This window comes from Clytia hemisphaerica, unplaced genomic scaffold (genome assembly GCF_902728285.1).
Source record: "Clytia hemisphaerica strain Z4C2 unplaced genomic scaffold, Clytia hemisphaerica genome assembly, whole genome shotgun sequence".
Lineage (NCBI taxonomy): Eukaryota > Metazoa > Cnidaria > Hydrozoa > Leptothecata > Clytiidae > Clytia > Clytia hemisphaerica.
The window spans coordinates 1,272,678-1,288,824 of record NW_027103768.1 but is presented as its reverse complement, the minus strand read 5'-3'; the positions used below and the strand labels follow the sequence as shown (position 1 = coordinate 1,288,824).

Genomic DNA, 16,147 nt, shown 5'->3' with positions numbered 1-16,147 from the left:
GACGTCAGCAAAACTTGTTTTTTAAATATCTCCAGTTTGGCTAATGGTAGAAACATGAAATTTGGACCAACGTTGAATATTATTAAAAGGGTCATTTTGCAAAAAAAAAAAATTCGAAATTTTGCTATCGTCAGCAGAAATCAGCAAAATACGAAATTTTGCAATGAAGTGCTGATGTCAGCAAATTTTCAAAATTTTTATTTTGCCAAATGATCCTTTAAATGATGTCTAACTTCAGTCAAAGTTTCATGTTTCTATCTTTGGCCAAACTGGAGTTATTCAGTTTTGCTGACGTCAGCACTTTTTGGTTTTTGCGGTTTTTCGCGAAAATAAGGGCGTAAACAATTAGGTAACAACCCTACAGCGAAACTTCATCATGGTATCCTTCGTTGTAAATCATTGGTTTCCTCATTTTCTGCCGGCTAATGGCCTTCAAAAATTATGGTAATTTTCAGGTTTTTGAGACATGCCATAACTTACCTGAGATCTTTTCTTAACTCAGGGAATCGCCACTTTCAAGTTCTCTAGATAGGTTTTTTCACCACGAGTTCATCCCCTCGAAGGCGATTCCATCTTTGCAGTCGCGGGTTATTGGGAGGAGCGATCATTCCCTTGGTCAGACTACTTTTCCATACGGATAGGCCCCGTAGCGGAAACACAGTCTGCCCCGGGGAATCATCGTATTTCTTGTAACCCATTTGAGCAAGCCCTACGTAATTCTTCTCCGCTTACCTATTTTCCAGAGAAAACTAGTTTTTTTTTTTTTTTTATGTTCATTATAATATATTTCATCAAAACAAAAGTTGTAACGTGTTTTTTAGATATACCGGTTTACTGGTGATTAAAGAGAAGGAAAAAAAAAAAGAAAAAAAAAATATGGGGGGGGGGATCGAAATTTTCCATAATTTGACCAATGAAATAAAAAGATAATAAATACCCTCCCTCAACTCTCAGGTTGTTTAGCATAATACTCGTTATCGTCGTTATGCTTATATAAAGAAACATGTATTTCCTGTATTTCTCATCAGCCCCCCCGCCGTTTTTAAAGCGCTCAAGAAGGGTCCTCAAGTCATGGAGTGTTCCTCAGCCTTTTTATTTATAGAGGAAATATTTAATTATGCTGAATTTGAATCATATGAATTAATTTTAATTTTTAATCCTGTTCTTTTCTCAAAATTTAGTCGAGCTTGAACCATTGAGTTTCAAGCCCGAAGGGCTAGAGGTCAATCTCTTTGGTAGGATTTGAAGCCAACAAATCCTACCAAAGTTGCGCGGCCTTGAGCGACCCGCCTGGTTTTTACACAAATGACAGATTGAAACTAAAATTTACCGCTTAATTTCGAAAAATATATCACTCGAAGACAAAGGAATTGCTAGATTCAATCCGTCATCAAAAATACGGCGCATATTTTAAGGCTTCAATTTTTCTTCCCTGAGAAAGGTTAGAGATTGACCTCTAGCCCTTCGGGCTTGAAACTCAATGGCTTGAACTACTACACTGAAACGAAATTAATATTTCACTGTCATGACAACGGGGCATTTATTTACATTCCCGATATTCTAAATCTCTACTGCGCACGCGCATGTTTTGATTTGTGCTTGATTCAAAATGTCTGACATCACTTTGCAAAATATTAGACAGACAAGATGTCATAAAATCTCGCAATTTGTAATGATTTGATGGTAATGGAGAAATCACAGTCTAATTGCAAGTGAAGATAACACAGAGATGAACACAGATATCGATCAACACATTTTGGTGAGGTATGAAATAAAGAAAAGACTTGGAAAAGGGGTACGTTTTTCTCTGCTGAAGCCTTCATATTTACCTTTTTTTTCTAGCTTTGTTTATCTTTGATCTTGTATTGAATTTTAGGACACCAAACTTTTTTCTCGTTTGTTTTCACTAAGTTATTTCTTTTTCTTTCTGACTGATCATTACCGTAAGTTGGTCTAATATCGACATCCCTCGTCTAATTCCGACACCCTTCTTTAGTTTAGAGACAGGAATTATATGAAAGCTTGAATCACTGCATTGCTGATTGAAAAAGGATTATTCCTCTCTGACCCACTAAGCAAGGAAAAACAGTTTCAACCTTTCAATCAATTTCAGCTGATAAATAGGGTGTCAGAATTAGAGGAGGGGTGTCGACATTAGACCAAGTTACGGTATATTTTTGTTGTGTTACTTTTGACAGTAAGGTGATTTCCAGACAATATCTGGTCCTTTAAATGTTTATCAGTAAGACCTTCTGAGTAAGCTGGTTAAAAAAATAACTCTAACTACATTGTAGACCAGTAATTTTGTGAGCGTAGTGCAAGAATGACTTTGAGCAGGAGGTTTGGGGGAATTTTAAGGCCTAACAAGTGGGAGTTCAGGGCCCAGCGCAGCGCTCTCTTACAAAATTTTGGAGTCTGAAATGACCCTAAACTTTGCTAAACACCTGTTTTGATTTAATGAAAAACAACTAAAGAAATGTAAAAATACTTAAAAAGCCTATAAAGCCTACCGTGAAGTCGGGTAACATGTTAGCCTCCACTGATGCAAGTTGGTATAGCCTTCAAGTTTTACCCTGACCAAGTTAAAAGTACCGTAAGTTAGTCTAATTTCAACATCCTTTTTTAGAGATAGGAATGATAGAAAAGTTGGGATCAATGATGACTCCTCAACTGATTGCTAAGCAAAGAAAATTAGTTTAATCAGCGATTTCGGACCATCCTATCATTCCTATCTCTAAAGAAGGGTGACAAAATTAGAAGAGGGATGTCAACATTAGACCAACTTACGGTAAGCTTCAGAATGACCAGCGGCTATTTACTTCAGGCGGGGATGGTACAAAGTTAAGCTATGGTAAACTTGAATCGCTCAATAATCGCACAGAAATCACCCCCGTGTAAAGCTAACAGATCTGAAAATACGACGCTAGATTTTAGATGCAGATATCTGTGTTGTAGAGCGCGAGTGAGCGCGTGTACACTGGCGCGTGTTTAACTATAGAATTTATTTCATATTTCAATTTAAAAGCCTACTCGGTGCGGAAGAGAAATCGTGTATTTTTTAATACGCGGTTCATTAACTCAAATCAAATGACTTTGGAGGTTCAGTGAAATGGTGGCTGAATTGCCATCCCATGTTTTGTCAGATAGTCCCAAGTTAGAGCAGTTGACGGTAATAGAAAACCAGAATGCGGATCTTCTATAAATATTAACTATAGTAATGAAAACTGTAATGTGCACTCTCAAACATCAATTGATGACAGATGGTACAAAATTTAATAAAGGAACTGTCATTATTTGATAATCGAACAGAAGATTTTCTGTCAAGAATCTTGTAAACATTCAAACAAATTCCATAAAGATTATCTGTTGTAGCTAAATCAAAATGCTACCATTTAACAAACATACCAGGTGCGCCACAAAAAATTTTCTCTCTTTGAAACTAATTTTCAAGAAATCTAAAAATTTTAAAAGAGCCATTCCTATTTCATTGGAAAGAAGAAAGATAAACATAAATTTTGATGGGTCATTTATTAAATTCGATTCACTAGATCAAAAGTTATGCTCAATTGAATGAAAAACTTACTTTCGGGATGTGCTCAAAAACGTTGAAAATCGACTTATCAAATTAAACAGAAGCATAATTACATGATACATCAGTACTTTCGTTTCAGTCATTAAAAATGATAATAAGCTGTCTAAATGACCTTTTGTTATATAAAGGAAGGTTGAATTTCAATGAAAGGAAGAACATTTGTCAAAAAAGGCCAAAAAATCTGGTAAAATTCATAAAAATACATCAAATATGGGTTTCGACAGGGGGGGGGGGGGGTGAAGCAGTTAGTACAAGACATCATGCCTACTAACTGCTTTCTCGGAAGAAGTTAGTAACACCACCACCTTGGTACACTTAGTACAGTTAGTACTAACTGAATTTAGCCTTGAAAAAGGCTTTTGACCTTCATAAATTCAATAAAATCTAATAAAATAAAATATCTTAAAAATGATTCAATTTTCCATAGCTTTCAATAGGAAAAAACAACATTTTAGAAAATCAAATTTCTATTGCAACCAGCAAATTGTTTTTAAGATTTTAAAAAAATATTTCGAAAATTTGAAAAAAAAATCTACTTCCCAAAAAATTTTTTTGGTAAAATATGGTCTTTTTTTTTAATTTTCTCACAAAATCCTATTTTTTACACAGTTAGTACCAAAATTTGGCAAATTTTTAGCAGGGGACCACCCTTTTTTGCAGTTAGTACATCTGAGTACTAAGTGATTTTATCCAATTCATATGGCACACCACCACGGTACTAATTGGCATGATGTCTTGTACTAACTGCTTCACCCCCCCTGGTTTTAAGGTAGATCCAGTCTTACTTAGACTTCATCCAGTCGAGAACCAAAAATCTGAGGAAAATTTCGGTAAAAGTAAATTAAATTGATTTTGATGAAGATTTTAAACAGTTTTAAACCCTTTCGACCCTTCAGTTTCAAAATTTATGTGTTTATTTACTGAGAAATGCTCTTAATCATGTAAAGGCTATTGCGATTGCCAGATTTAAAATAAAAAATTGATAGGTCGATTTTTAACATTTTCTTATCCAATTGAGCATAACTTTTGATCTAATGAATCAAATTTAATAAATGACCCATGAAAGTTTAAGTCTATCTTTCTTCTTTCCAATGAAATAGGAATGGCTCTTTTGAAAGTTTTAGATTTTGAGAAAATTAGTTTTAAAGAGAGAAACTTTTTTGTGGCGCACCCGGTATGCGCTGTTCCAGGATTGATCCCATTAAATAAAGCCACACCCACAAAAACACCAGCAAACAGCCTTAAAGGTTGACAAATTTTAATCTGTCAATCAATTTCTCAAGTAAAGAGTACACAGATTAAACAAATAATATGATAACAATAAGGTTTTAATACAGAAATACCAAATTAAATTGGACATCTAAAATGCTATTCACAATTTTAAAATGCCCATTCACAGAGTTTTTTAGCTGCTAACTAAGAAAACAAAAGAGCCATCTGGGTGGATTTCCCTTTAACGTTAAAAGCTATGAACTTTGAACAAATCGTGAACATACTAAGGACACTTGTGTTGATTTCCAATTTTGTCAATGTTTTGCAAATAGAACAAAGGTAACAATTGTAATTGATATTTATTCGCATCTATCTCATATATTTGGTTGATTTACAGCAGGTTGTTCAGCCTATCCTCACAGCTGCTAGTACAATTAAGTCATGTAAGCAAATGCTTAATAAACATTGCAATTTTTAATTTCTTAGCAATAAACCTTGGATATTTGGCAAAAGTAAAACTGAGCTTTATTTAGCTGCAACAATAAATTCTCTAATTCCTGTCATAGTGTCAAATATATTTAGCAAATTAGTGCGCCTCATTAAAAAATTTTCTGTCTTGTCTTCTGCATGGCATAATATCCGAGTCTCAAAATTAAAAAAAAAATTACCTCAGCCATATAATAATGTAAAATTACACATCTTGATGTACCCAAACAATTTTGTATCCCTTTGATTTGAAAGGGGGAATTCACTGTATGTTTCCTCTCTTGAAACCACTAAGATTATTGGCAAAATTTTAAACTTTAAGTTGTGAAAAAATGGCCATCATGTTTTCACATTTTTTTAAATCCTCCAGCGGACCTGATAGTATTGGATTCATTTTTTGATAAATCTAATAATTTCCTGAAATTACCTTTATCTTGTTTGTTGACTGATAGCATTTTTTATTTTGTTTGTAATAATGTATTTTTTACATTCAAAGCACATTAACTTGTATACACAAATAACCCCATAAAGAACTTGTTTAGAATTTACCAGGAAGGTATGACGTCAAATGTCTATATCTGTAAGAAAATCCATACAACTACTTCAGGCATTCAATCTCAATCCTTCCTGGTAATCTCAGTCTGTCTGGTCGTTGATGTTCACCAATTTGTTACAATTCTTTTTCAGGCGTATGGTATTGTTTGGAAAGGTATTGACAGAAAAACTGGTGAAATAGTTGCATTAAAAAAGATTTTTGATGCTTTTCGAAATCAAACGGATGCACAGGTTCGTTTTACTTTTCATCTTCTGCATATTCTGTATTTTATTAGGCTGTTAATTCTGAAGGTATCCAAGTAATTGGCACCAGCTTTATTTTGTTTCAATCCTATTTCACAGTTCTGTCATTGTTTTCTTTTCACAGAGAACATTTAGAGAGATATGCTTCTTGCAGGTAAGTTAATTTCTATTTCTATTTCATAATTAGTAGCTTTTCTGCATTTTGAAACATATGTAGTTAGTAGTATTTTTAATTTGTTGTTGAATCTTTTTTCAAAACCATCATTACGATCGAATTGTGGTATATATCAAACTTCATTACATGCATTACATTACATTACATTTACTTGGATGTCTAGAAGATTTGCTCGATATTGCTACTCAATATTAAAACATTGTTGTTCTGTTTAGGAATTTGGAAGTCATGACAATGTTATTAAACTGTTGAATGTGATAAAAGCTGACAATGATAAAGACATTTACTTGGTGTTCGAATTTATGGGTAAGTGCTTTCATTGATTATCAATAATTTTATCAATCGACCATGTATATTTTTTGTTTTGATAAATTTGGCCCTGTATGAAATTTGGTTTTTGATATTTTTAATTTTTCATTTCTCAGACACTGACTTGCATAATGTTATCAAGAAAGGCAACATTCTGAAAGATGTGCACAAACGGTACATTATGTATCAGGTATGTAAATCTCATCTGAACGTTTCCAAAATATAAGGGAAGGACATGTTATTAATGGGATCTCAATCTTATACAAGTCATGTTTCAAAATGATGGGTTTATGTTCATGTTTATGTTCATGTTTTATGCTCATTTTTTCTAGCTAATGAAAGCAATCAATTTCATTCACTCTGGCAATGTAATCCACAGGGATCTGAAGGTATACTTTTTTCTAAGGTCTTTTCGCATTTTTCCTGTCGGTTTCTTTTAAATGTGTATAATAAAAAAATGATTTTTCAATTATTTATCTGATTCAACAAACTATCAATAAAATATGACGTCAATTGATCAATTTTGCAAGTATTTTTCTCACATACAAAAATGTACTGAATAGTCGATTGAGTGGAAATAAACCGTACTGTTTATTTATTTATTTACTTTCAGCCAAGCAACGTTTTACTGGATAGAGAATGTTTTATTAAAGTAAGAGCAAATTTTTTTATTCCATTCAATTCAAACCCAACTCTTCCTTGTTGCAAACTTCTGCAAAAATTCCATGATCTGTAAATATTTCTTAAAAACAAGAGTGTAAGAATTACACTTTTTGTGACGGATTTCCCTAAAGTTCCTTGAAATTCTTTTCGGAAGAAATATCTGAAACGTTTCCATTTCTTTAAAAATGAAAATAACATTGGGGCGTGACCCCCTTCCGATTAGTGCTATACTTAGCACAACAAAAATGCCCCTAGGTTTCTCACGCTTCACCCCAAGTTTTAGGCTGCCTAGGTTCTTCGCCTTGTCTATTTAAGTGATTGAAACTCGCACATCCTTTCCTACACACTTTATTAACATTTTATTCTGTTAAAGGTATGCGACTTTGGACTTGCGCGTTCTGTACAATGTTTAACCCTGGAACATGGGGATCCAAGTTTGACAGATTACGTTGCAACACGTTGGTACCGAGCACCCGAAATCCTCCTAGCTTCACCAAAGTAAGGGGATCTATTTCACCCAAAGTCATTAGTTTACTATCTTGACTGAAACCTATGAGGTTAACTAACTAACTAACAAGACCCTTTTTGGAAATATTTATGTATAAAATGTTGTAAAAATGCAATTGTTTTGAACTAATAAGACTGATGAGTTTGCTTCAAAATGTGTTTAGAAGGTTGCAGAAATCAGCAGAAATAGGTAAAAATTGCTGATATTGAAAGGGCCCACCATGATAGTTGGGAAGAGCAATCAAATATCACCAAAATATTATAATTTCTCTTATTATCGTCTAGATATACGAAAGGAGTGGACATGTGGTCGATGGGGTGTATCCTGGGTGAAATGTTGCTCGGGAAACCCCTCTTCCCTGGATCCTCAACTCTCAACCAAATCGAACGAATTATGGCCGTTATACCAACCCCAAGTAGACAAGGTTGGTATTTCCTTTGATATCATTTGTATCTGGTAGTTTATAAACTTAGAAAGTTTACATGTTGTATAGTGTATGTAGCACTGAGCTCAAAGACTGAAATACTCTCAATTCCATTGATCAATAGTTTTTAATAGAGATTATAATGCAACATTTATCTCCCTTTAGACATCGATAGTATCAAATCATCATACAGCACCTCACTACTCGACAAAGCAACCATGAGATCGCGTAAAAATCTACCGGACCTTTTCCCGGATGCACCCAATGATGCACTTGATATGGTTCAATCACTTTTACAATTTAATCCGGACAAACGAATGACAGCGGAAGAAGCTTTAGCACATCCGTACCTAGCGAAATTCCATAACCCTGCAGAAGAGCATAGTCTGACGTATGACGTAGTCCCACCAGTTGATGACGATGTTCAACTGTCTGTCGCTGAATATCGAACCAAACTATACGATGTATGTATGATTATGTTGTTTCTAAAACTATGAGAAATTTTGAGTTTGCCAGAATAATTTACTAATAAAAGTGAAGACAAGAAACTTAATTCTATTCATCTTGGCTTTTTGATGATTTCGATTTTGCTTTTAGAAAAGATGAGTTGAGTTTGAGCAAGTTTCGAATCTCCATAAAGTAAATAATTCACACAACTCTTGTCTATTTTCAGAGCATCATGCAAAAGAAGTTGGACATTCGAAGGCAGCGACGAACGCTGGAAAGTGAAGAAAAACCTGCCTCAGCTTCAGGCGGGGTGGGTTCACCAAAGGTTGGTGCGGTCCGCTCACAAGCCGCTCTTGCTAAAGCTTCGTCCTCCTCGCCGAGTCATAAAGCTGTTCGAACCACCAAATCTGCACCAACAAAGAATGCACGTACACCGGCCGATCAACAGGTATTTATGGTCTTCCTCTAAAACCTTGAATTCAATGCACTTTCAACATTTAATGATCCATCACCATCAGACATCCATACATGATTACTGTTCACAACCTCATACATTCCACCTTTTCCGTCCACACACATTTCTAATAAAATTGACCCTTCTCTCTTTTCCTTTTGTAGACTTACAAATCCAGCCCTTCCAACATGCGTTCTCGTCCTATCTCATCACAGTATGATAGAAAAGCTAATAATAATATCCTGACGCGCCCAGATAACAATTTACAGATTACCAGTACCTCCAAAGTAAGACATTTTTTGTAATTCCTTCCCTTTCACAACCCTTGTTCCAATTCACCCATCCTCCCCATGTCATCGACAATGTTTTATGACGGCTGACACTTATGTGTAAAGGAAAGACCAGAACAATTTGCCATCCTTTTGTTTAATGGATTCATCAAACTCCTCAAAGCCTCTTTTCATAATTCTTGCAAGTCAGTTTTCCATGGTATAAGGCTCTAACAGTCAGTATGGATTTACTCATTCGAGTGTGAAACTTTTCGATCTGAATAACTTTTTTGTTTTCATTAGGTGGCGCACCAGAGACCAGGACAATATTCTTCTCCGAAGGTTCAACGAGTGGCCGGCAAAAAGCCCTCTTCAACGCAGGCAACGTCAGGTCTAACCATGTCAAGTTACACGCAAAGTCACGCCTCTGTCAGTAAAAGTACACTGGATGCAATCCATGGACTGTCAATCAAATAGGGCTGTTGAAATAATGACAAACAATCTATTATAATGCACTTATTGAAATGAAACGGAAAACTTCTTCCGAAAAGTCAATGAGTACGAGAATATTAAGTCCACCCTTTATTGTCAGAACCTTAAAATTGACGATTCTTCGTAAGATTCTTAGTTTTCTTTGAAACATTTTTGTAAAGTCTTTATCTGCGACATTTTACTTCGAATTTAGTCTTTTTCAACCAGAGTTAGGGTCTTGACTTAAAATGATTTTAACAGAAAATAAAGGGGAGAAAATTGAAAATATTTAAGTTAAATTATACTCAGTAGAGAAATCTATTTTGATGTTTTTGTGTAAATGCGCGTATTGTATCATAAATTTTTTGTCAATTTTTTAGATGTAATATTACATTAGTAGAGAAATTTTTATTTCATGGCTTTTAATTCAATTTTTTAAGAAAGTCTTCGAAGACAAACATTTCAGTCGAATTTCCACACGTACAACGTTTCAAGGTCTCATTGATGGAGGTCCCTGAAACTCAATTTTTAGATGTTGTTAGAAATCAAAATGTATAGAAAGTTTTTGTACATGCATTTTAATTTTATGCTCAAGAAATACAAACTTCAAAATTAATTTAAATGCTTACTTCCGCCGCCCCATCCATTTGTTCATGTAATCTGGAGTTTCGAATGCTTTATCGGGAGGGGAGATGTTTGACGCTAAATTAACATTTACCTGACTTCATTTAGCCTTGACAAAAATTTTCGAAAAATTGAAACGATGGAGATGCTTCTAAGGATCTAGTTTACCTCATAGATTTTTCCCTGGTGCTTTGAAATCAGTGGCCGCAGTGTCAAAAAAAAACACCATCTTTGATAAAGACAAGCGTAAAAGAGCTGATCAGGTACTAAAGGATTTTCCCTCCCATTTTTTACTAGGACTAGGTGAACAAACAGGGCGGCATGGATCACGGCTTTCCCCGACTCAGACCTCAACATCTCATATGATGCCAGAAACGCTTTGGATTTCCTTCCTATTTTCCACTCCTACTTATCTTACTCAAAGGGTTCAAAACACATTGAAATACACATATTTGTTTTCTCTGAGCATTTGGTCTTTGGCTGGCGTGAACAGTGTACAGTATATTACATATCTTACTTCCTACCTAGGTGTTAGCCTGGTTGCAACATTGTGAGACGTACTTCTCTTTGTCGTGTTCTCAAGGTTGACGAATCAGACTAACTTTCGGATAGGGCTGAATAGGGGCCCCGAAGGCTAGATGGGCCCCAATTCCTCATGGACTAAACCCTCAGTCTCTTCCCGAACTACGGAAGTACATACCAAGTATGAGTATTTTGACAGGGAGAACCTTTGAGCTACCGTTTATCCGAAAGCCAGCAATAAACTAAAAATATTAATACAATTCAAAAACGTTTATCTTTGTCGTTTGTTTGTTGTCTTTTCCTTAGCGCCACTAAACTTTCCGTTCGACCCGATTGACACGCTCTAACCATCGTTCTTTCTTCTTTTGAAGTCTCGATTGACCAGTGATACCGGAAAAATAATGTTTAAAGCTTGCATTAGATTAAATTTTTTTTTTTTTTTTTTTGATGATGAAAACTGCACAGATGTTCAAGTGAGCCGAGGGCGATAATGAAAAATGCTACCATTTTTATTGACACACGCTACACATGACAAACTCGTTCCCAAACCGTAAGGAAATCCGTTTCCAACTCCCTTCGTCCGTCGGAAACTTCATTTCCTTCCTATTTTCCACTCCTACTTATCTTACTCAAAGGGTTCAAAACACATTGAAATACACATATTTGTTTTCTCTGAGCATTTGGTCTTTGGCTGGCGTGAACAGTGTATCTCGAGGGTTAAAAAGAAAGTTGATTGTCGAAGAAAAATAGATATAGAAAAAAAAAAAATTTTTAATCACATATCGACGCGATGATAATTTAAAGATACTTCAAAGTTAATTAGATTCCCAATTGGCGACTAATTGTTAACCTGTACTCGATAGAGTCTTTTATGTATGAATTTCTAGCCCTGTCGGACGCCCAACGACCATGTTTTGAAATCAGTCTTTCGTTGACGTTGTTTTGAGCGGCAGCAGATGCACCACCTGATCTAAGACTATGTAAACCAAAATTGCCTTTAATTTCAGCCTCCTCCATTTTCTCTTTAAATATTTCCCTTGCTCTCGTGTAAGAAATTCCTTCGGATAAATGGATCTTGTGACCTTGTTTGATTTTAATCAATCTTGGAACTAAAAAACATTCAGGGTTGGATGTTAAGGATACGTTTGAAAGCGATAAAAATCTTTCTGCTAAGTTCACGGGGCAAAATTTGGTGTTCTCATTTCTTGAAACGTAAATTGTATTACCATCACGATGCTGATCACTTTTGGAGATTTCTAGAAAAATTTCGAGGTGGGCTGATTTTATTGTTACGTCCTTCAACTGTACGGTTAATAGTTCATCTATTCTGCAGAAGCCAAAAAAGCCCAAGGAGCAAATCAAAAGAAAACGTAAGCTCATTAATGATTCTGAATCGAAAGTCTTAATTAAGTGTTTGAGGATTTCTGGCGTTATAGGTTCTTTAGGATTCTTCGGCTTCTTTTCACAAAGTCGTAACGTACCTTCGTATGTCATACTCACGAATGGGTGGTCGGTAGGAGAGTATAGTCCGTTGACGTGATGACCCCATCTGATGCCGTAGAAGGCTGTTGTTAATGTACCACTCTTCTTCGAAGTTTTCAATACGAAGTTCAGGTAGATTGCTACGTAAAAGGGGTTTGCTGGAAATGGCATGATTTCTTCTTTATCTTTACACCAATCCAACCAGTTTGACCATGCTCGTTGGTATTTCGATGTGGTTGACTTTGCTCTTGCTGCAATAACTACGTCGGGAAGAGATACAGCGAGCTCTCTAATACTGTCGTCTTTCACGTTTGCAACGGTTGACCATATTGAGCCTAAAATATTAATTTGCTGGAGAAAACCAAACGCAGAAGACTGGTTACTTTGGTTCTAAAATATTTTCGATTTTCCTTAATTACTGAAAAGGAATTTCAATCGAAGAAAAATAAAAATGATCTTCTGGCTGAAAGCCCTCCCTTTAGGAGTATCCACTTTATCGGCTAGATAAGCCCTTCCTTCACAGAAGTATCTACTTTACTGGCTAAAAAAGCCCTCCGTACAGGGTACAGGAGTGTCTACTTTGTTGGCTTAAAAAGCCCTCCGTCCTGGAGTGTCTACTTTGTCGGCTAAGAAAGCCCTCCGTTCAGGGGTGTCTACTTATTAGATAAATAAAATGCCTGTATGCATCTCAAATGAAATGTTAAGTTACTTTTTACCTGTTTAAACATACTGAAAAACTTGAAGATAAAATAGAAATTAAATTTGACGTTCTTTCCTTCTTAAAATTTGATCTTTAAAGCCATTGTCTTAAATTTTGCATAGCCATTAAATACAGAGTCCTTACAGATTGAAGTATAAAAAGGTTCAAAAATAAAAATGTCTTTTACGAAACTTGCGATGATTTGTCGTGGAAAAATGATTGGCCAGTAGTAAGCTGATGGCCAAACTGGTACGATAAGAGTCCCAGAAGCATTACAAACTTTAAGATGTCTTATCGTTGAGCCAATCAGGTTGGTTGGTGGACAAAGATAATTATTTTCACCATTCCAATCGTTTGTAAAACAATTCACTGATTCAGTTTCAGGACAATAGAATTTTGAATTAAATCTCTTTGTTTTTCTGTTACAATTGTCAGCAAATCGATCAACTGTGAAAGGTCCATATCTTTTTGAAACGGTAATAAAACTCTTATTGTCTATTGACCAATCGTCTGTATCATTGTATTTACTATAGTGATCTGCAATTTTATTTTTTTCTCTCTAGGGACCCATGTAGGTTGCATAGAAATGTTGAATTTCATACAGTGGTAAAAGATTTCAAGAGCTAAAGATTGTAAGTGTGGTTTGGTACTTCCAACAGAAAGGATGTGACACGCGTTTTGATTATCAATGTTAATTTGGATACTTTCGTTTGCAAGTTTTGGACCGAAACTTTTCAAGACGTAATCTACCGCTGAAAGTTCTCTGGCTGTGGAACTGGTTGCTTTTTCGAATTTGCTGAACTTTCCTACACAGATGACTTTGTTTAGACGCTCAGCGATAAAACCTCCATAGCCGAAATTGCTTGCATCTGTGAAGACCATTTTTGATGTGGTTGGATGTGGCTTGAAAGAGAAACCGTTTTTGGAATCAATGTTTTTGAGCCAAAATTTTAATTCGTTGAGGGCACCTTGAGACAGTGAAATTGGATGATACCATGATACGCGTGATTCGATCAGTTGATAAATGTATCGAGTAAAAAGCCTTACGATTGGACCGAGAGCAAGATGCATCGCTGCTAGTTGACCTGCAATTCGTGAAAGTTGCTTGGCTGAGCAAAAGGTTTGTTTTAGAACTAGTTTAATCCTTCTCAAAAGTTTATCGATTTTTTCTTTTGGTACGTGAAAGGTCATAGTTCTTGTATTTATGATAGTCCCTAGCCACTTTCCTATTTGCGTTGGAATCAATGAACTTTTTTCGAAGTTGACAAGCCATCCCCCGTTCTTTAAGTCTTCTAAAATTCTAAGGGCTATGGATTCAACGAACTGCAAACCTCTTCCCCCACAAATACCATCGTCTATAAAAATTATACTTTTAATCCCTTCTGATCTCCATTTTTTAATAAACGGTCTCAATATTTTTGTAAAAATGTAGCATGCCGAGCTTAGTCCGAATGGCAAAACATTAAATATGAAATACTTAGTTTGTCCGTCAGGAAAGAGCCAGTGAAAACCTAAATATTTTTTTATGTTCAGGATGAATATCAACGTGGTGGTATCCAGAGGTTAAGTCGAAAGTGATAAAGAAATCGTCTTGATCGAAAAGCTCTGCAAAAGTTTTCAGATCTTCGTATTTGAATTTTTGGTTATCAACAAATTGGTTAACGTGACGCAAGTCTAGTACCAAACGTAACTTGGAATCTCTTTCTGCAACTGTTAATGGATTACAACACTTGGGGATATCGGAAACTTCAGAAATACATCCTTTTGACAATAGCGATTTGATTGCGTCTTGGACGAAATTTGAATTATCGAGACTGGACTTGTTATTTTTGGCAAAAAATGCAGGTGGAACACTCTTAAATGGAATCAAATAGCCTTCGTCGATAATCTTTTGAATAAAATTTGAAACGTGTAAATTATTTTTCCAAAAAATTGAACATGTCTTTAGACGACCAAATACTGAAATTTCGTTACATTTTTCTTTAAAATCGTAATCCCTAGTGTCCTTTATTGAGGTCTGATCTTTTGACTGGGCAGTTGTACTGAAAGTGTCCTTCCTTCCCACAGTAATAACATGATCTGTCTTTGGGTGGGTATCTAGTAGAATAAAATGAGTTTGACGTGTAATCTCTTGAGGAATCTCTTGAGCCATTTTGATCAAACTTTTTTCTGTAATTGAGCCTCCTACTTCTTGCTTCCTTTTTGTTTTGTTTGGCTTGTCTTCTCGATTTATTTAGTCTCTTTTCATCCTCAGAATCAGATGCTAAATTATCTGACTGATAGCATTTAATAACCTCCCAGCCATCCTCTTCCCTATCTGCTATTTGTATCAACTTTTGTCTTTTATAAATTTCTTTCATACCTTCTGAGGTGCTCTCTTTGGCCTTTGTAATGTCGTTTGCTTCTAAATTGCTGTTGATTCTTGACATAATCTTTTCCATGACTTTAGTATGCTTGTACTGATCAGAGTTAAATTTTTTCTTGAAAGTCGGCACTTGTTCTTGTCTTACTTTTTTGACGATTGTATCTGTTACATCGTCTTGCATGGATCTTTTGACTTCTTTCGTAGTTTCTTCAACGATCGTCCCTAAAGATTGAGCCAATGCATCTTTGATCGCTGTATTAATCTGTTCTGTAATAGACATTTTGTTGTGATAGATGATGCCTTTTTGATGATGAAAACTGCACAGATGTTCAAGTGAGCCGAGGGCGATAATGAAAAATGCTACCATTTTTATTGACACACGCTACACATGACAAACTCGTTCCCAAACCGTAAGGAAATCCGTTTCCAACTCCCTTCGTCCGTCGGAAACTTCATTTAACTTGATAAAAACGTCAAAAAGTTTTAAGTCTTATGTCGCGCGAAAGTGGAGACCGGCCTTTAGAAAGGGTCGGAAAGCCCGAGCTACGACAAAAATGACATTCGTCGCAACTCGTGCCAAAAAACCCTATTTTTAGGCAGTTTTGGGCCCAGATTTGCCGAAAATTGTCTTCTCAAAAATCCGGCT

The 16,147-nt window shown here is 35.6% G+C and overlaps 3 protein-coding genes across 4 annotated transcripts; 1 reads left to right on the top strand and 2 right to left on the bottom strand.

The window, feature by feature from the left end:
• The first annotated feature begins 1,590 nt into the window (after positions 1 to 1,590).
• Positions 1,591 to 10,424, top strand: LOC136805791 (extracellular signal-regulated kinase 2-like). Of its 2 annotated transcripts, XM_067062350.1 has the most exons (13): positions 1,596 to 1,795; positions 5,978 to 6,076; positions 6,213 to 6,242; positions 6,479 to 6,569; positions 6,689 to 6,762; positions 6,905 to 6,961; positions 7,186 to 7,224; positions 7,609 to 7,733; positions 8,028 to 8,167; positions 8,333 to 8,631; positions 8,841 to 9,062; positions 9,233 to 9,355; positions 9,641 to 10,424. In XM_067062350.1, the coding sequence occupies exons 1-13, from the start codon at positions 1,730 to 1,732 to the stop codon at positions 9,812 to 9,814; spliced, it is 1,539 nt and encodes a 512-aa protein (XP_066918451.1). In that variant the 5' UTR covers positions 1,596 to 1,729; the 3' UTR covers positions 9,815 to 10,424. The 2 variants fall into 2 exon arrangements, with proteins under 2 accessions (XP_066918452.1, XP_066918451.1); XM_067062351.1 differs by lacking the exon at positions 9,233 to 9,355 and having other exon boundaries at positions 1,591 to 1,795.
• A 1,349-nt stretch (positions 10,425 to 11,773) lies between these two features.
• LOC136805838 (integrase/recombinase xerD homolog) lies at positions 11,774 to 15,949 on the bottom strand. The gene is made up of 2 exons (XM_067062404.1): positions 15,499 to 15,949; positions 11,774 to 12,771 (listed from the first exon to the last, which is right to left on the bottom strand). The coding sequence occupies exons 1-2, from the start codon at positions 15,866 to 15,868 to the stop codon at positions 11,774 to 11,776; spliced, it is 1,368 nt and encodes a 455-aa protein (XP_066918505.1). The 5' UTR covers positions 15,869 to 15,949.
• On the bottom strand, positions 13,550 to 14,696 carry LOC136805848 (uncharacterized; the record flags this gene model as incomplete). Its single annotated transcript, XM_067062413.1, has 1 exon — positions 13,550 to 14,696. A coding segment is annotated over one exon (1,065 nt), but the record flags the coding sequence as incomplete, so codon positions are not given.
• Positions 15,950 to 16,147: the final 198 nt, after the last annotated feature.

Coding starts and splice junctions, on each gene's coding strand:
- LOC136805791 (XM_067062350.1), top strand. CDS start 1,730: ATGAACACAGATATCGATCAACACATTTTGGTGAGGTATGAAATAAAG. Junction 6,570..6,688: donor CTTGGTGTTCGAATTTATGG/GTAAGTGCTTTC, acceptor TTCATTTCTCAG/ACACTGACTTGCATAATGTT. Junction 6,962..7,185: donor TAATCCACAGGGATCTGAAG/GTATACTTTTTT, acceptor ATTTACTTTCAG/CCAAGCAACGTTTTACTGGA.
- LOC136805838 (XM_067062404.1), bottom strand. CDS start 15,868: ATGGTAGCATTTTTCATTATCGCCCTCGGCTCACTTGAACATCTGTGC. Junction 12,772..15,498: donor CAAAGAGAGCACCTCAGAAG/GTATGAAAGAAA, acceptor TTAATATTTTAG/GCTCAATATGGTCAACCGTT.